We start from the raw sequence: 24,361 nt of genomic DNA on the forward strand, positions 1-24,361 counted from the left end.
CTTCCTTCCATGATTACTGTATCGTGCTGTATTTATACAGGGCTCTGCGAAATTTCAGCCAAAGCACTCAGGCATCTCAGATGTACAGCACCACAGTGAGAAGAGAGGATGGAGACAATTCTTTCCTACCCAGAAAAGACATCCTAAGACTCCAGAGAGTGCTTACCTGTACACAGTATTTTCTCTGTGTAGGTCTTCCAAGCCACAAAGAATCTCTGCTGCATAAAACAAAGCTCTTTCCTCCTCGAAGCCTGGGTTTCCCATGTTGTAGATATGAAACTTCAGGTCACCTCCGTTCATTATGGTCAGAACTAAACACAGTGCGTCCTTTGTTTCATAGGCATAGGCTAAATTGACCTAGAAGAACATTTGTAGCACAGTCGTGACATTTCAGATGGCTGCTAAGAAGGAAGTGCTAGCTTTGCATTAAAGATTTTCTCCAGAAAATGAAAAAATTACATTGACTGAATTTGGTCAATGGGCTTCCTTACAATGGCAAACATGCATTAAAAAAGCACAGAAAAATCAGATGTTAGGATTTTACAGATTGATTTGTGGAATCCAGCTTATTTATCACCAGAAGCCCTCAAGGCTCAGATGGCTTCAGAGACTGGACAAACATACTAATACCAGGCATATTTTCCCATATATGAGAAATCTTAGTAATCAAGGGAATCTACACCTCCTGCTGCACCATTTTGCATCTCAGTGAGTTCCCTGGAAGGCTCAGATATCCCAGCCTGGGGTGATCAAATGGACCACCACAGAGACATGAAGGTCATCATCATCCCTGAGAGGCTCTGGTGGGTGCCCAAGGAAAAATCAGGCTGGCCAAAATCTACTCATCACTTTTAAATATGTTCTATCCTCTTGGCTTCTGCCAGAGGTAAGTAAACATCTTGCATCTGTTGTATACACAGAAATAAGTATAAAGAATATGACACATGCTGAGATAACACCTCTCTCTTTTTATTATTTTTTTTAATCTAAGGCAAGTTTTAAAGGAGGCACAAGAGCTGGTGTGACTCAGGAGAGCCTTGCATCAGGGAGACCAGCTCCACTACACTGCTTAGATGCTTCTACAAGCCAGTCTCATCTGATCTATTTGGGTTGAATCTTCTTCAGTCTCCTCCAAGCACCTCTCTCCCAGACCCTGGGAATTCAGGTAATCACGCTGGATAAGAATAGCTCAGCCTGGTGCAGCTGTGATGCAAGCCAAGGCTGCAAAACACATCGTGTTCCCATGGCAGGCACAGGCCCCTTGACTGCTGCATTTCTCATGGACCAGAGACTAAAATGAAACTCGGCAAAGGTACATGGAGCAGGGCTAAGGTGCACAGCAAAGGCATTCAGCTTCCAGCACCTTTCCAGGAGCAGGAGATTGAGGAGACACTGGATTCAAACCAGAACAGTGCTCAGCAGGCGAGCAGGGAGCCGAGTGCCACGGAGCTCAATACTCACTACAAACTGACTATTGACTTTTTCTAAAATCTGCTTCTCATTGAGTGCCATGGATTCGCCTTTCCTCTTCTTTATCCTCTTCTTCTCTAATCTCTTGCAGGCGTACATCTTCCCCGTGGCTCGCACTTGGCAGGCGCAGACCTGCGAATTGAGCAGAACAATTGCCGGGTAATTCGAAGCAAACGCTGTGTCTGGGCTGCACTTTACTCCTCACCATCTCCTCTGATTTAGTCCTTTTAAGGCGAGAGACGGCGGCTTAGCGAGCCAGGCCTAGGCGGGGGCAGCTGGGGGACTGACTACTGTTTCCAAACCTGCTGTGGAATATTGGTTTAATTATTTCACTTTCCTCCGCCTGCTTCCTCTCCCACCTCCCTTTGTCTGGGCAGATTGTAATCTCTCAGTCTGCACCTCCTCTGCCTCTGCTGCCACCTCCAGACACCAGGAAAATACACATAAGGGTGTGACCCTAATTCCACTGTGAATGCAACAGATGAACACAAAGTAACTCTCAAAAGTGTCCTTTTGAGATTACAGTGTCATGAGGGGTTAAGTAGAACTGTCAGCAATTAATGAAACATCACAGGCTCCTGTACCTGCAGCGCCTAACAAGTAAGAAACACTCTGAACAGAAAGTTTCAGAATTACTCACCTCCCCAAAGCCGCCTTTCCCCAGTACCCTGTACTGCCGAAATGTGTTTTTCGTTACTGGTTGCCTGGAGGAAAATAAAATAAATAAATAACCCCCCCCACCACCACACTATGTTTAATTCACTCTCTGTGATTTATTTATTTCAGAGCATACTTTTGAAAAGCAAAATAGATAAATATTACATAATCCCATTATTTCAAGGTAATCGTATTATATAATATAATATATAATTATGTAATTACATTACTTCAATACTATGTATGGCTTGAACTTTTCAATTCCAACATATTAAGCTGTAATAAAATACAACACATTAGTGAGTCATCAGTATAATTTCTACTAGCATGTTACGACCAAGGAGGGTTCTGAATCTCCATTATACAGCCTTGGCCTCTGTTAAGCAAAGAGGAAGCTTGAGATCTTCCAGTAAGATATTAATACCCATGACATATATAGGATGGGCTAACACATTGCTTTGCTTGGCCTGCAAGATGAGAAAAAGTGATCCGAAATTCAATCCACCAGAAAATACTTCTGGCGTCTTAAACAAAACATGGAACTTATAGGAGTCAAAGGCAGAAACAATGCTGGGAGCAGCAGAGGTGGATTTATGTGTCATTTGCAGGCTGGGAGAGCGGGAAGACAAGGTCCAAGCCTGTCCATTCCCTCTGGGCTACTTGCTTCCTGGGGGAACATCACGGGCAAGAAGGCCGTGATGGCAAGAGCCAAATTAAGGTTAAATAAGTCTGTCCCTGAGGACAGAGTGCTCCACAAAAATCACTTGACATGATCCCTATACAATCTCCCAGGCTTCCCACAAAATCTGCTCTTCCAGAATGGCTCCAACTCTAGAGCCAGCTTTTACTTTGCTACTGTAAAAGTTTTATAACATGACAGAATAAGAATTCTAGGTTCAGCGAGATCCCATTTTGTATCCACCACTCCATCACCAAGGTTTTACAAGGATCCTAGCACTGGATACGAATATTCCTGTCATCCTTGTTCCCCTCTGGCAGGCAGCCAGCCAGCAGAGGGAGCACAGTAACGTGGCTGTTCCCACCACAGGGATGATGAGGTTGATGACAATGAGGAATAAATGCCAAAATGAATCCTTTCATTAATGCCCATTATTGTTTGCCTAAGTGGGGGAAGAATAGTATGCAGAAAGTCAAAACTAGAAGAGGAGAAGATGTTATTTTCAGTTTTCCATGAGGCTGCTGCAAATGCTTTTGGGGTTAAAAGCAACAATTAGTCGTGATAACTACATGTTCAGCAATGTCCCTGGAATAAATGGACTGTGTCACTGCTCGTCTGGAGCCAGCAGGCTGTCAGGAGGTGTTGATCACTCCATGCTACTAACATCCCTTTGCTAATCCTAAAAACAATTCTCCCAGCTTCTTAAACCAGGCATATCCAATAGCTTGTCACACATGTTGGGGGAATGGAAAAAAAAAATCCTCAAAGCGTTTCAGAAAATTCCTTATCCCGAATGTGAAAATAGATAGGAAATAGCCTGGCTAGGGATGAATCACCCAATGTTTTTTTAATTGAAATGGAAGAGTAAATGCTGGGCTCAGGAAAGATGGCATGTGGAGCATGTCTTGGCAAGAAATGGCTCTTCCCTCTGCCCACCCCTCTTGAGCAGCAGCTTTGTAGCTTTCCAGGGAGAGGAACTGGCAGCTCCTTTGATCTGGAGGCGTCCTGCTGACACTCACCGCTCATGGATCCGGCCCTAACTCATCCGCCGTAATTAATTCCATTTGTGGAAAATGGGGCTTCTCTCAGCTCAAGGTCACTGTCACCCAGCAGTGACCGTCTGCTACAGCACTCCCTGACAAGGGAAATGCACAAGCCCCTTTCCTTGCAAATTAATACACACTAAGGCTGCCTGCTTATTGAATGTGCTCAGGAATGTCCAGCCAATAAATACAGTGAGAGGACCTATCCGCCACATTTTTCTCTGTTTAGAGTGATTTAATAACAGTGACAACTGGTCCAGACAAAATGTCACCACGTTCAGAGGGTAGCTAAACAGAAAGACAGATGAAGTTGCTGAATGCACATTAATCATACCTAATATGTTTAATGTACCTAAGACCATTAAATGGTCGAACACTGGAGCTGTAGAAGCAAACATTATCTCAACTGTCAGAATTCGAGCATATTCTACAGACTTTTCATGGAAAGTAAAAATAAACCTTTTTATTTATTTTTATTTAAAAAAAAATCTTGTGACACTTACCTTTCCAACCACTTCCACTGGAGAAACCTGTCGAAGTACATGCTGTTTAGGTACTCTTGGAATGGCTCCCCACTGAGGTGGTCAAGGACAGATCTATCTCAGATGAAAAGGATATATAAGCATTTTATAATCCTGAACTTGGAGCAAAAGAGAAACAAAACAAGAGGAGAAAAATCCAGACATCTTGTATGGTAGGATTATGTTACTTTTACTTTATTTTGTACTTTATTTTACTCACTGTTTCAATCTAGAAACAAAGTGATGTGCTTGATGCATTTCATAACAGGAGGCCTCATACAAGCTGAATACTGGTGATGCTTGCTGAAAATTCATAGGGCAACTCCCACTGGCTTTAATGGACTTTTACAGAGGCTGTTAGCCACCAGACACCGAATGTCTTTGCTTCTATGTGTAAACTGAAACAACACCCTCAGGAACTGAGCTCCCAAACTTTGAGGGACATTTACATCTGGATAGAAAATTTCTGGCTGAAGCCCATTTCTGTCAAAGAGGGACGATCAGAGGCATCATTTTGAGTAAAAAGATCCATTTCAATTCCTGCTGTAGAGAAGCATTAGTACTTGTGACTAAAGTCAAAGGGGATCTCCTAACAGCTATGTGCTTCATAGGAAAAAACAGAGGAAAGAAAAGTCTGAACAGGAATGTGGATTTGCTTCTGGATTGAGAAAAGAATTTTGGGGCTCATGCAGTGGATGTACTGTTTTGCATAATGGAAGGAATAAAGGAATAAAAAGGTCAGTCTGCAAATGTGAGAACAAAGTCTGTTGCTCGTGACAGGCAGCAAAGAGTCAGAGAGCATCAGGCACCCCGTCAGAAAGGCCAGAGGTTTGGAACTAAGAAAACATGGGCTGAGCTGGGTGTTGCCTAAAATGAAGGTGGTTGTGTTGTTTAACAACTGCTGGTGTTGGTTCCTGCCTTGCTTACTGGGGCTCCTGCATCCACCTCTACTGGCAGCCCGGGCAGGACAGAACCTGGGTTTGGATGAAAAATGCTCAAAGAAATGAGCATCTCTGTCTGGGTGTACACAGACACATCTGTGTCAGTGTCTAAGGGCACACAGACACATTTCCAGATCTTGCTGGAAGGAGGAAATCCTCTCTGAACAACTACTCTTGTTTGGGAATGGATAGTCTATGCCTTACCCTGGGGCAGTTCTCTGAGCAAACAAGTCACCATGAGTAATGTGTCTCCTCAGTTTAGTTCCTCCCTGTTCATGAGCTAGTATTTTTGGAATTTCTCAGCTGTTGCAATATTTTATTTTTTTTTTAATTCTTGCACCATCAATTTGGAGAAGGCAGGTGCACATGTTCAGTATGCACAAGTCAAATTGTTGCTGTCTTCATTAGCTTTGACTGGACATAGATCATAACAGTTTCCCCTCATGGATTAAAGATTACAAAATAAAATAAAAAGTAAGTCTTAATCTGCCTTAACAAATGTCCAAATTCAACATCAGAATTCTAGGTGAACTTGGAGGAGGGCAGGAGCAGACAGTCAAAATATTAAGTGTAGAAGCAGAAGTTGTTATACACACTCTTTTTTTGCAGACTGATTTTTATCTGTGAAGATGTGAATGAAACTCATCCCATCCCTGCTCCTACAGGACAGCAGGGCTCATATTTGTATGTTTGCCTCCCTTTTCTGGTCTGACTGTGAGACCTTCCAAAATTAACATCATTCACTACCAGTAAATACCAACAGCAAGTTTTTAAAACTTCCTTTTGACCTCATTTTAGTCCGTGTGAAATGATCAGCATATTTATTAACAAGGTCCCAAACCTGGCTCATTCCTGTGCTTCAGCTGGGATGAAGGAAGGAGCCTGCATTAAGTGGTGTCCAATGCTTGCCCCTTTCCATTCAGTTAATTAAAAGCTGCACGTATTTTAAAAGAACAATAGCTGCCTTTCAGCAGTTGTTTGCTTTTTAGCTCTCCTCTTTGGCAACAACGAAGTGCATTTTAGAGGGAACTGTCAGCTTTCAAACCGATTGGAGAACTGGAAACAGGCACCGGGGGCTTTGTGTTGAGCACAGCTCTGCCTTTGTCGCTGGGACTGGCACCCACAAGTGGTGCGAGCTACAGAGCATCTCTACAGGACACCAGGCCAATGCAAGGAGACTGCCTGTGCTATAAGGGAAGGCCAGAAATAACCCACAGCTCCTACCAACGCAGAGAATAACTGAAACCAGAAAAGGTCAATGAAATGAGTCAAAACAATGAATGACAGCGGAGCAAATTTTACAAATCCCCATTACATCACCCAGGGAAAACAAACCGCGCTCAGCCAGAAACCACATGGGCCCGCGTGCGATGATCCCTCCTTTTCATATTTTTATTGGTTTATGATCTACTGGCGTGGACGCGCTCGGGGCAGGGTTTGCAAATGCAGATTGCATACCTGGAGCTTTAGCACATAATGGCACAAATCGCTGCAGAAACTGATAAGCCTTTTCCCAGACAAAGGGTGAAATAATGCACGTTCGTTTGAACGCCACAGACAGACAGAAAGCATTAAAAAAGCCCCGTTCTCCTGGTGAAGATTTTCTGGAAAAGCCATGCGGAGCAAGTTTGCACATTCCTCTGTCTAAATGGACTGTATAGCCACTTAATTTTTATTCACTTTGAAACAGAGATGTTTTCTTTGGATACATTATCTTTGTAGCTCTTTTCACACAGCATGAAACCCACGGCTGGTTTACTTGGCTAGAACACTCTGTCAAATACCTGAAACAGTAAGTGCCTGTGTGTAGTGTATATAATGGCATGGAAATATTTATTATATTTTGTTCAGATGAAATGACTTCACCGCTTGTCAGCTCTGCCTCTAGGATTGTGAGCAGGAGCCAAAGATACCTGCCTCAGGTTCAGACTGAAATGTCTCTGTCTGACACATTCCTTACAAGCTGCTGGCTGCAACCCTGTGATGTTCGGGTGTTATACTTACTTTGTACAGGGAGAGAACAGCTCTTTGCAGGGGCTGTTTTCGAGCTTCTCCTCTGTCTGTTGGATAAGTTCTCGACTGACTTCGGGCACATAGGCTGGAGACTGGGGAGAAAAGAGAGGGGCACATTAACTCTGTGACGAGGTGCAGATTCTCCTCTCTTTAACATGTGAGAGGCACATTCATTATTTATGCCCCGAGCTGCTGCCATTCAATTCCAGCGGTTGTGTAAAAGCAAAGGAGCTTTACGTCAAAGAGCAGTAAAATAGGATACCGTGGCAACTCGCTCCACATTCCACTCTATCCTCACATTGCTTTTCTGCCTTCTCCTGTACCTTCACCTCCTTGCCCAGCCTCATGAATATGCAGGACCCACTCCTTGCCAATTCTTTGAACTGCTCCCTTGCATCCCATGAAAAATGTGCTGGCCTGAACTGTGTACAGGCCATTCTATTAAACAAAAGAGAATTTGCCCAGTGTTTTCACTTCATGGGTGATTCATTGTGCAGTCTGAAAAATCCATCTTTCTTTTTTTTTTTTTTTTTTTAACCAGCAAAGCAAAACAAGAGCAGAGCATTGGTACTTACTGATACAGATCTACATCTAACATAATACAAAGCATAAAAAGATGTTCACAAAAGTATCTGGACACCTTAGTTCATCCTTAGAATGACAAAAATAATTCAGCAGCTTCAAAATAATAATTTCAAAAAGGAACTTTGCCAAGCAAGCATATAAACTCTTTTCATCCTCTCCTCCCTTTGGAGAGAATGTATATTCAGCCCTTCAAAAAGCCCTTACCAAAGAGAGGTCTCTTGCAATATGCCTTGATGGTTAACCAGTTTAGGACTTTTGGGACTAATTATGTAAAAAGACAGTTTTTTAGGCAGTCACATTTTTACACATCGCCTGTATACTGTAATTATATTACAAAGTGTATATTTGTGTGTGTGTGCACCTATTTACAGGCATTTCTCCCAAGTACATGAAAGTCCCTTTATATAACCAATTGGATTTGGGTATTTTCAATAAACCCAGCCATAGATGATAAAATCCTCCTTCCTTGCAGAAGCTTTAATGCTCAGTAATGTCCCCCATCCATGCCCACAACCACCAGATGTGCTGAGTGGGTGGGTCACAGAGCATCATCCCTCATTCCTGGCCAGATGTTCTCATTAACTCACCCCTAGTTAGAGATGTCTTGGCAAGCACTGAAATGCATTGCAGGCAGAGTTCAAAAACACTGGGAATGAGGACAGAGGAAGGGGCAGAGGTGGAGCCAGAGAAAATCTCCAGCATGTTGAAAGCTGAATTAAGTCTTTTATCTTTTCCTTCCCACTGCTGAAATGTGAATATGATCCTGGTTGTGACACGAAAAAGTAAGTTTGTTCCACTTGAATGTTTTTAAATAGGAACATGGTTTACAGAACTGTCTGTGCATGCTGTGTTATGCACTCTCACTGCTCAGCCTTGACAGACAATCTGCAGAAGGTGCTACGGATACCTCTGACCTTGCTGAAATGTTTCCTCATTTCCTCAATATATTCCTCTATTTCCTCGTCAAAATATATCTAGGGGACACCCACTTTTAATCACAGGCAGAGTAGATTACTAATAATTAAGAATTCTTGTCTCATGGTTTCTTGAGAGGTAGGTAAGCCCCTCATGTTATCATCTAAAAGATAGAGAGACTGAGACAAAGCCAGATTTTCTCAGCCTGCTTGACCACTGAGGTAAATATACATGCCCACAATGAAATTAAGTCCCCGTTTTAGTTCAAGAAAGTAAATAGAGGCAAGAGGGAAGCAATGAAAGAACTAGGAAAAAACCCCAAAAGTTCTGTTTTCCAGTCCTACAGCACTGAAACTACTGGGGGAAAAGACAGGGAAACAGATTAAAACAAAGGCTTTAAAGGAATATTCAGATATGAACAAAAGCCTAATGATTAGCAGTATTTCAGTTGATTTTGGCTAGAAACCAGATGAATGAATACCTGTACAATTTATGTACTCAGTGGATACACATTTGCACACAAATGCTCACTGGTAGCCCAGAGCTGGTACGTGGCTGTATGAATCCACTGGTCTGAGCCCCAGTCCAAGATGATCATCTCTCTGACTTACAGGGTACAGAAACACCCATGAACTCCACAGTCTTGGTACTGTGTGGACCAGGAGTGTCTTCTGATGTGAATGGAGCAGCACTTCTGCAAAATCCATACCGGGGCCTCTAACTGAAGTTACTATTGATTACATCTGGAACTTGTTGTACATTTAGAGGTCAAAACTAGAATCCAAAAGCTAAGTACTAAACTGCATAATTAGTCATTTAGACTAGTGACCTGATTCTTACTCATGCCAGGCAACTCCCATTTCCCACTGGAAATTAATTTCCCAGTGGAAGGTAAGCTGCCTTGAGGTTAGTGTTGAGGATCATGCCTATGACACACTACTAGAGTGCTAGTTCCATCAAACTTTGTCTGAGATCAAAGGACATTTAAAAAAAAATTATAAGCATCAGCTAACTCTTATTCATAAAGAGGAAATTAAATTCTTGTAGTGAAAGGGGGGTAGAATGAGCAAAATAAATGGTAAGACAATGCGGGAAGTATTTAAAAATGACACAGACTGTGATTCCTCTTTCCAAGTTTGTGGGAGAGACAGTCACCACTTGGGTTTTCAAAACCACTCATTGCTGACCTCTGAGTCTTTAGTTCCTCTGAACAAACTGGGAGCAAGGTAACAATATCAAGGTAGGCAAAGACATGAACACACTGAAATCCTGTGCATGGACTGAAGCCTTACAGAGCAGTGCAAACACTTCCCTAGACCACTCCATTTTCCATTACAAGAAAAAGAGCTGGTTTTTTTTTCCACAGGCTGATAATTTCCAAAGCTTCTGTAGGCCCAGCAAAGCATTTCGTGTCGTTCTACAGCCCCTCACAGAGTTCAGGGCACCATGTGCCTGGGAGAAACAAACCCAACCCTTTCCAACTCTGCCTACAGTTCTAGGGAGCCTTTGTATGATCCTTCCTGAGATTTTCCTTGAGACTTCACAGTTCCCACTGCTCCCATTAAATAGCCACAGCTGCCATTTTCTGTGTGCGAATACAGGGCATACCCACAGCCTTCAGAAGTTCAAACAAAGCCAGAAACAATTACAAACCAAAACCCAACCCACCAACCTACTTTTGCTCCCCTGGAGAACAATTAGGTAGCACAGGTTATGCGTGCAAGGAAGCATTTGGATCCCAAGAGTGAAAGCTTCCAAAGGTAACACTTTGGCCATTTACAGATGAAAAAGTTGCTTCTTCCCTGGAGGGGTGCAGAAGATTTCTGCAGCCACAATGAAATGGTTATTAACACCATTCTCCTGCTGCATTATGGGCAATGGCTGTAAAAGCAAATTTGGCTTTTACAAGGGAACAGAGACACCTTTTCCAACATATTAAATGTCCTGTGGCAGCTAGGAGAGCCATACACCATGATTAAGACCATTACATCTGAGCTTGTGACAAAGAATATTCTGCTAACTCTTCAGAAACACCTGCAGAAAACAGTTACACCTTCTTGCATTCAAAACAAAACTCTGGGGAGTTATAACAAGTATAGTCCCATATTTCCCCTAATGGCTATTCTGTTTCCTGAAGGCAAAGAAAGTCATTGTTGATCTCGTGTACGATAATGTAAATCAGAAATTATGCCAGGCAAATCAACTGATTAACACTAGGGTAAAGCTGATGGAACTGAAACCAGATTCATGGCAACACAAGATGTGCTTAAATTGATCCTACAACAAAATTTTCTCTCATCACATTATCCTTTTTGACCAGACATTTTAATAATAGTCCAAAAGTCCACACTACTTTTACCAGGTTTTAACCAAAATCTCCTACCTCCCATACCTTCTCCTTTATGGCCAGAAACTGAAAACCTTTGTACAAATATTTTGCTGGCAAAGAAATATCTCAGTTTTATGATACTCTCCCATTTAATTTTTAAGAAAAGAATGCCACTAGGAATAGTGTTAGTGGTTATTTGAGAAACAAGAAACGAATATTCAGTTACTTCTGAGTGCCATTAGCCCACCCTGAGAAAAATCTCCACTTCTAAATTTTATTTTTTCTGTATTTATAAGACAAAAGAGTTCCTCTCAGCTGCTCTTCCCTTTCTGTAAATGGCATGAGAACAGCTGATATGTCTCACACATGCTCAGGGTTAGTTGTGTTCATGCCTACAAAAAGTCTGGATGCCAGCAGAGTCCTGTCCAGCAGCAGTGCCTGGTGCTGCCCATGTCCTGGCACCCCAGTGAAGTACTGAAAAGTAGAAAAAAAAAAAAAAAATCTGATTCAGATCAGACAAAAGCTTCCAGGCTGTGTGACTCCCCATTATCTGTTACTTTGAATGTCACGCTCCATAGCTACACTTCAAAACGTGGCCTCTCCTTTTCTGACAGCTCTGTAACTTTTGCTACAGGCTATTTCACTCAGACCTCCAAGACCCAGCCCTTGCTGAGTTCACTGAACAGGACAGCCAGCAAATAAACCTTCTCCTAAAGTCATCTCTGTGTGTTTGCCATGGGACTCACAACATCTCTCAGACAGTGTTTCCCCTGTGACTGTGTGGGGGACATCCGACCTTCTGTTGATCTATCAGCAAATCAAATTCTTTATCAAACAAGCTGAAGTGCTGGCAGTACCAGGGGAGGCATTCAGAAGACCTTCTCTTTTACTTTTTAATGAAAATCTGTTATTTGTTCTACCTTTTCTCATGAGAGAACTTCCAAATGTTTACAGTGCGTGACCTCGGTCAAGGTGTGGTGCACTACAGGTGTTGCCTCCAAGCCTGTGGAGGTGAAAGCAGGCAGCCAGCGAGCAGAGATTGGCACTTTCAAGGAGCAGAAGCATTTTTCTGGCAGCCCAGAAGCTGGGGTTCACAATTCTGGAATGGGGGTGAGGTGAGAAGCAGGTGTCCCCAGGTATTCCTCGGAACTGCACAGAGCCCAGAGCAGATGCACGCACAACACGAACCTGCACGGGCCGAGCTGGTTCATTGTGTTTAACGCTGCTGTTTCCACAGGAAAAGTGCCCAAGTGACCAAGTGGACTGAGAGGGATGTGTTGAGACTCCAGCTAAAGACATATCCAGCTGGGGTCACCACCATTTGAGAAACCTATAGAGCACCAAGTGCCTGGAGAGTTAAGAAACATGCCTAGGAAAAAGAGCCCAGAGGAAAGCACCGAGGAACTAGATCCGTTTAGTCTGGAAAAGCAAGGGTGAAACTTGATAAAGGTCTCATAATATAGAAATGTTTTTAATAAAGAGGGCAGGGATCAATTATTCTGCTCTGCACTGGGGGAATGATGTGAAGAAATCTACTTAATTGGATATGAAGGCTTCTTATTCTAATTTTTCACACAGGGAAGCAGAAGAACAGGCCTATGAATATTGTGGAATCTGTTCTCAGAGGTCTGAAAGACCTCCAAGGGCACTCAGACATCTGTTGATCATCTAAGTGTATTTGATCTCTGTTCAATGCAAGAGGCTCTTGAGCCCTTTCCCAGTCCTTTGTACCAATGATTTTGCAAAACACTGGGCTTCATAAAACACAGGCACATGGCATGGCCCTGAGAACAGATGAGGAAGGGAGTTTGTACACTGAGTGCTCACCAAAGGAAACCTGTAGCTCTGAGTAAAGGAATAAGAATCCTCTTTGCAGATGAACAGTCCCGCTTCAAAGACTTGTCTCAATCATCACTGTGTCCCAAAAAAACAAATGACATGGATTGCAGAACCCTGAACTTCAGACCAGAAAAAGGGAGAGCATTGAGTTTGGCCAGACTGACTTTGCAAGAAACAGAGCAGGTCCATAGTTCAGAGGTAATTCTTCATCCTTACACAGTGACTTCCACCTAAGGACCTCAAAATATTAAAGCTTCATTGCAGGATTAAATCTTTACGAGCTAGGTGGCAATCTCACAGTATTTTACAGAACAGTGAGCAGAAGGTTAAGAGATGTGTTTTGCAGAAGATCTGATCATCACCTGTGACTGAAATCAAAGAAGTCTCACTGAGCTAAACAAAAGCAAGATATGCTCAGATTCCTCAAATCAGTCTAATTGTAGCTTGCAATTAGTGAATAAAGAATAGAAACCTAGAAGTACAGGCTTTCATTTCATACCAGCTCCTGCCAGTGAATGTGAGTCATCAGGGTGCCTTAAAGCATGACTGTTCATCACTACAGAAACTATATGAACCAGAAAGATGCCACACTCTTTAGATTGAATAGACCTCATGCAAACTTCTGTCACAAACACAATTGCTTTCCTGGCAAGTTTCAGGCATGCAGCTGATACTGAAACATAATGAGTTATTTTAAAAGTCACTTGCGTAAAATAAATAACGTGCAGCATATGTTATGTTTCAGGTTATGAAAACATTCCACAACAAACTAGCTTAAAACAATTAAAAACGTTTCAGTCAATGGACAAAAGTTCAAGCTGTAACTTTTCTTGAGCTGTCTCTGCTTCCAAGCATTTGTCTTCATGATATGTGTATTTTCAGATGTTGACAGCAATGTTCCACATATAATCTGTTTGAAAATCTCCACACAGATTTGCCACTAGTAGAGACCTCAAAACGATGACAGAAACAGGCTAAAATGAACTTTTTGTGTGAGATGATGCATGATGGGACGAGAAGAGTTCATACACAAAAACCTGGAAATTCTGGCTTTATCCAGCAGTCCAAGCTACAGCTGGGGAAGTTCCGACCATGCAGCCAGGGACTGACTGAGGGAAAGTGTGAAGGCACTGACAGGGAGAATCCAAAATCCTTGAGGTTGGGAAAGACCTTTAAGATCACTGAGTCCTATCATGAAATTCAGAGGAGAGCAGCGGATGAGGAGATGGAATGTCTGGGCTGTATTTTGATTTTGGGAAATCAAAGTTGGGCATTCCCTTGGTGATGGAAAGGATCCCAGCACCATCACAGCACACGCAGTCTCCTAACGCCCTTTGGTGCTACGCACAAAAATGTTGGAACATTCTTTTGCCTTTCCCTGTGTCTGATCTTATCTGTTCAGTTTTAGCTGTAAGTGTAGTAAACAGCCAATTCTACATCAGGAGCAGCTTTAACTAATCAACTTCTGCATTTTCTTTTTTACTATTTATTTTCCCTGCCACAGTCATTTGGGTCTGTATGAGGCGAACCAGTGAAGCAAAAGGCTTCATAATTCCAGGATATTTGCTTTGAGATGACAGATGTAGGAATTGGCAGTGAGGTGGATGGGGAGTATGGAAGGCCCCATGTTATTAGTAGCAATTTATCTATTGCAACAGTGTGCAGACATGACACCTAAGGATGGGGGCCCGTAGTGCCAGGCCCTACAGACACGTCATGAGAGCCAGAGCTTCCAAAGCAAACCAATCTCATCAGCCCTGGAGTGGGAGCAGGGGCCAAAGATATGAAATACCTCATCCAAGATTACAGAGAGGGTCAACGGCAGAGAAAATATTGAGCCTGATCCTCTTCCCTGACCAAATGGCATTTTCAGTACTGAGGGCAGGATCACTCGCTGGTATCTGCGGGAAGCAAATCAGCAGCGCCTGTCAGCTGTGGGGTTTGTTTTGTAGCTGCAAGCTGAGCTGGAGTCATGACAAATCTGTTTTCCCTCATATGCTACTAAGCTATCAAAACACATGTTGACACACAGAAAAATACAGTGACTGGAGACAACAGAGCCCTCAGCAAGCAGCTGGGAATGCTCTTGCCTGGAGGGGTTGTACCAATGCTAAACAAAGGGCCATGCTACCACCTCAGTTCTTGCAGTAGATCTAATGTAGCTTCAGGCTCTCTCACTTGCCCTGGACTCCTTGCCTCAGCAAGCCCAGCAGCAGAAAAAGGACAAGTTTCCTCCCTGGGTTTCCAGCATTCTTCCTCTTTGGTGCTGGGATACAACCTGTAGTCCAGAACTATGCCCTTCCTTGGAAAAACACCAGCCTCTGAGGTTTCCTTTCTGACAAGTGCGTAGGAAGTATATGAATTATTTTTTGGCTCTCCTGTTAGTCACCAACAGGGCCTGCTATCTGGCTATACCTTGTTTTTCCTCTTGTCAGTAGACATTTTTGTAGCTACTCCTTTCTAGAAACTCCATTTCGGCTCCCAATTGTGGCAAACAAGCAACTGCCATGCGCATGGTGTGAGTCAACGTCTTTCCTACATAAAGCTCTTCAGTCCAAAGTGTGGTTTCCTTGGAATGTTGACTTACTTGATTCAGAGAAAATTTGGGGGCATAACCACAACATGAGTTTTGGAGCAACAAAGGAAGAGAAAAGGCTGCCTAGGCTCAAGAAGGAGAAAATTCTTCCTGGCTCCTATAGGTGACCAGAGCTTAAACAGCCAAAGCCTCATAGAAAGTAATTTTGAAATAACAAATTGTCCCATGAGACAAAATTTAGTTGCTTCATCATCTTCTTTTGCAAGTCCAGTGAATCAGCTGCAGACTTTATACTCTTCAATTAAACAGAAACACTCGCCGCAATTCCAACCAGCTATGGGGTTTTTGGTACAGCTTATTTTAAGGATCTAAACTGGTCAAAAGATACGCTTTTGACTTCAATTAGTGAGAAATTTGGCCTCACAAGAAGTGGTTGGCAGGGTATTTTTCTGGATCTTCAAACCCTAGTCCTTTCCTACCCATACTTTTTAAATAATTCTTTAGAAGCATGCTCATAGAGGTTTCTTCACCAAAGAAACACATTTTTCCTCCTTTCTGCAGACAATAGGTTTATTGGTGGAGGGGTGCTCATAAACCAGCCAGCTGAAATTGTTTTAAATAAACTCGCTTTAAAGCAGGGGAAGGGAAAGTTTTGGTTTACTTGTTGTTGCTCTTTTTCTGCCTTAAAAGAATTTTGCACCCATGTTAAAGGATGAAAAGAGATTAAACAACCTGTACCTGTCAGCAGGATGAGGGGGGCAGCTTAAGGAACAGAGTAGAAGAGAAGGTGGATATCAAGCAGGATATTCTATCCACCCCACAGTGAGGCTGCTCAAATCCTTTGGAGTGTCACAGAACCACTTTTGTAAGCAACCCAAGGGATCCATGGCTACAGAGCATTGCTACAAGCAGCCAGATGGTTGATAAAGCTTTTTGGGAAAAGAATGGTATTTCCACTATTACTAGCAGCAAACATGACAGGACAATTCTGAAAGCTTCTCTTCTCAAGAAGTTTTTTTCTCTTGTCACATGTGCTTAATAGGTTTGGATAACATCCAGTGTCCAGCCTTTTATCAGGACCTTCCTACCTTTCAACATTCTCCTGCAGTGATGGATGGCCTAAACATTAGCAAGCAACCTTATGTTGCAATAGTCATAGCTTGGCTTCCTCTGGTAAACCAAATGTCATTTGTTCCATAAAAAAAAAAAAAAAATTCCTAAACATATAAACACTCATTTACAACCTCAACGTTACTGAATGGCTTTCTTGCAGGAAAACAAACAGATCCCTGCTTGAATTCACTCCTGAGACACAAGGCTGTAAACAGGAGTAACCCTTCCCTTGCAAGCTGAAGCCTGATCCCCACTGAGCTCCACTCCATGGCTGCTTTGCCATCATTTTCCAGGGGGATTCTATGGAATTTGCCTTCATCTTTTTCCATTAGCAGGTCAAAATCCTGAGGAAACACTTGAATGAAGAAATGAAAATCCAAAAGAGAGTCCAGGAAGGTCTTGGAAAGAATTAGGAAACGAATTAAACAACCATCAGGCAGGAACCAGTGGCCCACTCACAAAAAGACTGGAAACACCCAGGAAGGCAAACAAAATCACTGCTAGCACTGCTGGAAACAGGGCATTCCCATATCACCTGGATCACACGATCCATTAGCAGTCATATGGGAGCAGCCATCTGCAAAGAACAGGAAGGGAAGACATTTATTGTAGGGAATGACACACTGTTTGCAGTGGCATATTCCGCTCTTCCTCACTTTGGCTAGTTGGACAAACATCAGTGCAAGATAATAAACTTCCTGTATGCTTGATTTTGGACTCAGGTCAGAGTCTGACTTGGTTAAAAAATAATAAATTAGCATACTAGCTGAGGCTTGGCAAGCAGGTTAAGTGACTTTTTAAAGTGTTGTTGCATTATTGGGAAAAAATATTAAACACGAATAGCTTGAAGTGTCACATATCCATAACTTAAATATGCTGATTATTTCTAAATCAATTTGTAAAAAAAAGACTTTTAAAATAAATCTCACTTTTTACACTTACCTAGCAATATTTCAAGGAAATGAAATATATTTTTTTTTCTGTGAAATTTAAAACCTTCCTTACGGTAATCCTGTGATTCCTGGTTCCAAGTTAAAATAGCACAATCTAACTTTATCAGTTTACTGATTCTTCTAGTTGCATCATCCCAGCCAAAGGTGTCAGCCTCAGGCATCTCATCTGAATTTGCCCTGGCCCACTCTTGTGAGGCTACTCAGATGCTGAAGTCTCCAGATGTTTTTCCAGAATCCTAATTTCCTATTACAAGGCAATCAGGTGAGAAATAAAGTATGATTAATTTCCATTATCACCATGTGCCTCTTCATTCTCTTCTTTGTTGGGATTAAGCATAGGTTTGCCTGTTACTGCTTCTGAGTTTAGCACAAGGAATCCTGAGCTCAGGGAGACATTAGTTGACCCATTATGCTTTTAGCTTCAGAAATCCAAAACTGAACCAATCAGCAGAGTTGCAGCAAGTGGGGGGATGGAAGGGCTGTGGAGGTCAGGTCTTGAAAGGACTCCTGAACTATTGAGAAATTGTGCAGAGAAGCCTGTGTGGATATGCCATGCAAGGTAATTTAATGTATTCTGCATTACACGTAGCAAGGAATTCACCTCATCAATCTTTAAACATCTAAAAGCTGAGACACTCAGAGTCTCCCCGGGCTCCCCGTAGCCAGTGGGAAGAAAGAGTCATCTCATCTCTCCAATCCAGATGCCTCCAAGGCTGAGTGCTGGGAATGCAAGAGGCTGGACTCACCGGAGGTCTATTTTAATGTCATTCTGTGCAAACACACAAAAGCCATCTCCTGCAGATTTCTGGAAGTTTTGCAAGTCAGTGTTCCAGACAGCTGGAAAAGGCTGATTCCTTTTTTCCCATGTGGGCAAAATTTTCAGGCAGAAGAAGCTGTTTCTGGGAAAGCTGAATGGACCTGAAAGCTTTTTAGAATTAACTTCCCTGGCCACTGGATAATCCATACAAACCGAATATAAGTCATGAGGGGCATGCAGAGAGGATAGGGAAAAGATGACCCTTGAAACAGAGAGGAGGACACTATAATTAGCATATTCATTAGCCAAGGGCAGGCAAGTACAGCCTTCCCGTTGCCAGATAACCCAGAGCAGATCTGCTCTTTGTTTGCAGAGTCCTCTCGAATGGCCTGGCTGTTCTCCGGGAGGAGCTGGAGCAGGCTGGGGGGCCTGCCCTGCCTCACAGACAGATGTAAGCCAGGTTTACATGTGTGGCTGACATCCATTAGTGGAAATGAGTTTCCATTTTCTGAAGGGTCAAGTCAGAGTAATTCCAGCAAACACAGGGAAGCCAGAAGGCTTTTGCCCAATGACCACGGCATCCCAATGCTTTTCCTGACCACAAACGACAAACAGTTACGAGGCATGTACACTGGGGAGTGTAACCTCTCCAGAGCAGGGAAGGACAAGCAGAGCTTCAAGAGCACTGATTAGCACAAAACCAGTGGATGACTCCAGCCCAGACCTTCTACCAGTGTGAGCAAATGCATTGCAAATGCAGCCCTCCCTAAGTCTAAAGGACAGGACACGGGACCACCCAAGGACCTAATCTGGGACAGCAGCATCAGGACAGGGCAGGCTCCATGTTGTTTCCATAGACTCTCCTGCAGTCTGGCACCACTGCAAGAGACAGAAGCCCTCAGTAAGTGTTTAGTTAACTAACATTTGCACTATAAACAGTGGGTAAAGCATGAGGAAATAGGACTCGAGCAAACCGTGAGAAAAAAGCCTTTTTGCCTGAGACCACAGCAAAGGGACTCCTAATCAAGGCAACACTGTGATTTTTCAGCTTCCCTACCACACTACATTACGGCCCAGCCCCAGTGACAGACAAATGCTTATCAAAATAAATTCTGACTAGAAAGCATCAATTTGAGTAACACGGTTGCCATTCTGCCTCTCAGATATTTTCCCAGAACTGAACTTTGGAAAGATGAGCTTTTTCAGAACGCCCACTGAGAAGGTACTTTCCTGGACTCAGACAGTGATCAGCAGAGATATTGATTGTGCTGTCTCTGCAACAACAACAGGAGTTATACATTGATTTCTCTGGAGACTGGATTATGTATCGATTAAGCGAGCTGCAAAGCAGAGCCCTAAGTAATGCTATCATGTCTGGCTAAAATGGTACTCGTAGAGTAGTGAAGTCAATAGAAAGGGGAGATGAGAAATCCATTGAGGCAAAGGGCAAAGTCCCAGGGTAATTAATTAAATAGCAAAATTCTCCTGGCTCAAGTGATGCCAGGATTTCTACTTAAGCATTTAGCATCCTGAAAAGTCTCCTAATAGGAACCCAAAGGACGCAGTGAATAAGGCTTTGAGCAAGTAAATAATTGTAGCCCATCCCGAGTCCATGTAACACCCTGTGGACAGACAGGCACCTCATTCATTGCTTACTTCAATTGGGTCATTAATGAAATGGTTTAGAAAAATCTGAAAATTAGCTGTAGAGATAAGTCTTGGACCAAGTCTTAAGGGGCCATCCACTGCAGCCAGTGAAAACTGGCTGATACTGTGTTGGCCTTTTATCAGCAAGATAATAAGCTTACAGTGGGACAGTGATGACTTGCTGGATATAAGTGATACAAGCTGAATTTGTAGGAGAAAGATAACAATGTAGAAAACAGTCCCTGAAGGCTCACCTTTCAAAACACAGAGCCTCTGTCTCGCATTAAACTCTGCAGATTGCTTTACAGAAGCTTAATGTTTCTATCTTCTACTGCTTCCATAGAGCGGCATTCAGGTTTTCTTTTGGCCATCCCAAAAACTAATTATAACATGTTCCCCAGGAGGCATGTAGTAAAACTAAACACTTAGAGAAAGAGGTCTCAGGACTTGAATCCAATTCTTGGTGTGGTGTGACCTGCAGGATTCAGCCAGAATCATCAAGAAGTGATAGATGAAACTTCCCTTCTGGGAGATGGAAGGGCTTCACTGATCAGCAAAGATGACTCACTCAGAAGCACAAGTGCTGAAGTTTGCATTTATTTTGGTGGTGAAAATAGGAAGGAGGGAAGAAGTCTCAAGGAGAGAGGCCAAGATCCTTGTTTTCAGGATCAAAGCATGGCCAAAAGGAAACTACTTTGATGGTGCACAGAGCTGGGAGAGGTGTCCGTGAGCAGGAGCCTGACTCAGCTGCATGGCCTGGCCCAGCAGAAGGGCTCATGTGTCATTTTAATTCCATCTAACCCATCTTACTTCTGTTTTCTTCTCCATAAACAACTGACTTGAGAGAAGGGCACATTTTAGCCAGTAGACAAGTGGAAGGTCAGGCATTGCTGATCAGCCAGAGCCCCTTTCAAGGGATTTTTCCCTCCCTTCCTTATCCTATAATTGTTCATAAAAACAAAGACATCGTTTTGTTTACCAAAATCCCCACTGCTAGCCTTAGACTGGAGTAAGGAGTTTATTGCTGTGCCCAGCTAACCTCTTGCAGCAAAGAGAGTGCAAACATGGCCTTTATTCTGTGCATTTCCTGGAGGAAAGGAGACTGGACAGGAATTCAGATAAGAAAATTAATGCTGTTGCCGTTCTTCATACTCTGTGAAGTATTTTAATGGGGATAACAATACACATTAGACATCCTGTTCAGTAACATTTTTAGTACCCAGCTGAGTCCAAATATAAACTATAATGGCATATGGAGACTGTCTTAAGAGCCATTTCAAATCAATTTAGTTTTATATAGCGTCTCTCAAGGTGATTTACAGTGAAAAAGCAAATAGTGGGATAGTGATTTAGTAGAGTAAGGCATGGCAGCTGTCAGGCAGGAAGGCAAAAATGCTGCATGGAGACGTAAAACTCCAATTGAAAAGCAGTACAAAGGTAAATATATCTCTTTCCTCTTCCAGTACAAGAAGCAGTCAGGTAATGAAGCCAGGTTGGGTTCCATTTAACTCAACAGTTCAAGGGAGCCATTTACAGACTGAACTGGACCTAAAACTGAACCTTTTCCACTCGACTGCTGAGATTAGGAAAAAAACAGGGAAGAAATATTTGTGACCAATTCATTTTAGCAGTTTTTACCATCATATTTCACAACCTCAGAAATTTTAGACTTCCTGTGGGTTGGACTTTTGCCCTAGGGGCTTATGAAGTCAAGCAGACAGCTTTAACTGCCTTTTTCATGGAAATTGTTAAAGCCTTTTTTAAAGAAGCAAGATTCTAGTTAAGAAACCTGGACCTGGCTGGTGTGACAACCATTGTGCTACTCCTGTGCAGGGAGAAGGAATAATTCTTCGGAGAATGTTTCCCTCAGCTACAGGACACCTCTCCTGTGGGTTTTCACCCTCCTGCTCACCCCTCAAGTGAAGCTGCTACAGAAGCCATGAAAACACTCATATTTTGGCATTCTTAGTGTGAAGATCACATGTGCTCCTTACATTTCCCTCCCACCAAACAGTTCAGAATGGGCTGCTGGATGTGGCTGTTTCAGTGAACTTGAGGCAAGAGAGAGGGAATACTAATGTCTTCCTAGGACCTGAGTACACAGAAACCTGGAACAGCTCAGTGTGGAAGGGACCTTTGAAGACCATCTGGTCCGGCCTTTCATGGGAAAGGGAGCCTAGATGAGATGATCTAGGGCCCAACAGCATCTTGAAAACCTCCAGTGATGAGGATTCCATCACATCCTTAGGGAGGCTGTTCCTAGGTATGTATCCCTTCTTTGAGAGGCCTTAACCACTCATGTTCCCCTCCAGGTGCCGGTGTTTGTCTGTATTTGTCACTGCTGTTGCCTGTAGGTCAGGGAGACGGTGGAAGCCTGAGCTGCTTGTCCACCAGGCCAAAGGTTTCAATTCCCCAACAAGCACATAGGGGCAGTTCAGGATGGCAAAGCTGTGGAGAGCCTGAATTGTGATCACTTGCAAAAGCACCTCCCTGCTCTACCATCCTGTCGAGTGCTGGGTTTGTTTAGTGGCCTCGGGGCGGATGCTGAGCGCTCTCACAGGAGCTCTCCCAGCGGGAATTCGCTGCTCCCACACGTGGAGCCCGGCACCTGCACGGTGGCACCGTCTCACAGGCAGTGGCTGCGTGAGTCACACGGGGCTGGGAGTCCTGCTGTGAGGTCTGTTCATCTGGGAAAGTGCCTTCTCTTCCTTTCTGCTGTGCAAGAAGTGTATGTTTTATTGAATAAAGTGCATGTTCCCTATGCAAATGAACGCCCTTTGGAATGGTGATATACCGACACGCTGTATGTTAAATATGTATGCCCTTTAAAAACCTAAGCAAGAACTAAAAATCATTTATAAATATTAAAGAGCACAAAGTCTACTTTTTGTTTTCACTGTGCTTCTGATCCTGCACTCTGGGAAAAATACTCCTCACATTATAAGACTGAATTATCTGTCCAAGAACTAAACCTATAATTTTATTCTATCAGTCAAGCTGTATGTCACACTATTTTTGTATCAAGACAATCAGGTTCTTTGAAGCACAGACACACACCTACTTAAAAGAAGCTTTCAGCTGAAAGCAGAAGACTCCAGAATCAGCAGCAATTTGTACCTTTCAAGGGACTGATAATTAAATGGAGAAATGCAGATTCCAATGAAAAGAAAGTTTCTTTGCAGGCCAGGATGGTGTTCCATTAGGACATTTGGGTCCAGATCCATCCGTTTGGACTGCAGACATCTAACCTGGCTTTGAATCATTGACTTCTGATGGCTTTTATTGTGTCCTTTGGAGATACTTATTTCTCTTTCTTGACAAGAAAGGACAGTAGGGCCATCTGCTCTCCTAATCTGACTAGTTTAGTTAGGTATCTGAAATGAAATCAAATCAATCCAGGCCTTGCTCTATTTTTTTAAGTATTTGTTGTATGGGACACCTATTAGAAAATCCAGTATTTGACCCATTGTTACAGCACAGTCAGCCTCACCTCTACGAAGTATTTTCTGCTACACAGGGTTTCCACGTCCCTCTGGGAAGAAGCAGAAGCTCCTCATTAAGGAAAAAAAGTGCAGCAAGACCAATGCAGACATTAAACCACCAGCACCAGGGAGTCAGGTTTAGATTACAAGTGAAGGAGAGCATCTCTGTGTTTCACAGGATCACAAAACAGGTGATCTTGGAAGGGACCACTGGAGGTCATCCAGTTTCCTTGTGCTCAGAGTTGTTAAGTTAACTTGCAAATACCAGAAAAGTCTCAGGACAGACTGTAAATATGCTGTGCCAGTTTTACATTCTGAGAAACCAGGTACACAGGTCAAATAAGAAGCATGAGGCACAGCAGAGAATGGAAACTCCAGCTCTGGAGTCCCAGTATTTTTCCTTCCTGTAACACCACCATTCTTTGCTGATGAAGAAGCAGTGGTTTTCAGCTTGGTCTTCACTGCACATTCACTAAATTATTCCATGTGCTTCTGGCTGCACTATGGATGGCAGGAGAGCCAATGGACAGCAGTGAAGGGCTTTTGGAAACCTGCAGCAAAACTGGTTGAAGTGAAGCAATGCTATCCTTCCCTCACTTTACTAGCTCTGCTATCAGCAAAATGCCTTTTTGCATTTCCAGATGGGAACTGGAGCAGTGGGAAATATTCTCCCTCAGTGTTGGTCGCTTGTTCTTCTGTTGACAGGAATTTTAAGACAAAAGGTCATTTTGGTGGATTTAAAAAGCAATGGAACTTCATGCCCCTAATGAATGGGCAGCAGGAACTCATACTGGCAGTGCTCAATGGCTGCACATGAAACAAGCCAGGCTCAGTAAATGAAACCAGATCCCAAAATGCAGCCTGAGATAACTGAAAGTATG

At 43.0% G+C, this 24,361-nt stretch overlaps 1 protein-coding gene across 2 annotated transcripts in view; it reads right to left on the minus strand.

Moving 5' to 3' along the window:
- GRK5 (G protein-coupled receptor kinase 5) overlaps positions 1-24,361 on the minus strand; it is a 151,871-nt gene that overhangs the window by 22,204 nt on the left and 105,306 nt on the right. Inside the window, exons 5-9 of one of the 2 annotated variants that reach the window (XM_039553527.1) lie at positions 7,316-7,416; positions 4,353-4,445; positions 2,111-2,174; positions 1,462-1,602; positions 167-357 (exon numbers count right to left, since the gene is read on the minus strand). In XM_039553527.1, the coding sequence (XP_039409461.1) occupies positions 167-357; positions 1,462-1,602; positions 2,111-2,174; positions 4,353-4,445; positions 7,316-7,416 (590 nt within the window). Of the gene's footprint in view, positions 1-166; positions 358-1,461; positions 1,603-2,110; positions 2,175-4,352; positions 4,450-7,315; positions 7,417-24,361 lie in introns of both variants that reach the window. The other variant, XM_039553528.1, reaches the window with a different exon arrangement.

The sequence above is a fragment of the Corvus cornix genome, chromosome 6, assembly GCF_000738735.6.
Source record: "Corvus cornix cornix isolate S_Up_H32 chromosome 6, ASM73873v5, whole genome shotgun sequence".
Taxonomy (NCBI): Eukaryota; Metazoa; Chordata; class Aves; order Passeriformes; family Corvidae; genus Corvus; species Corvus cornix.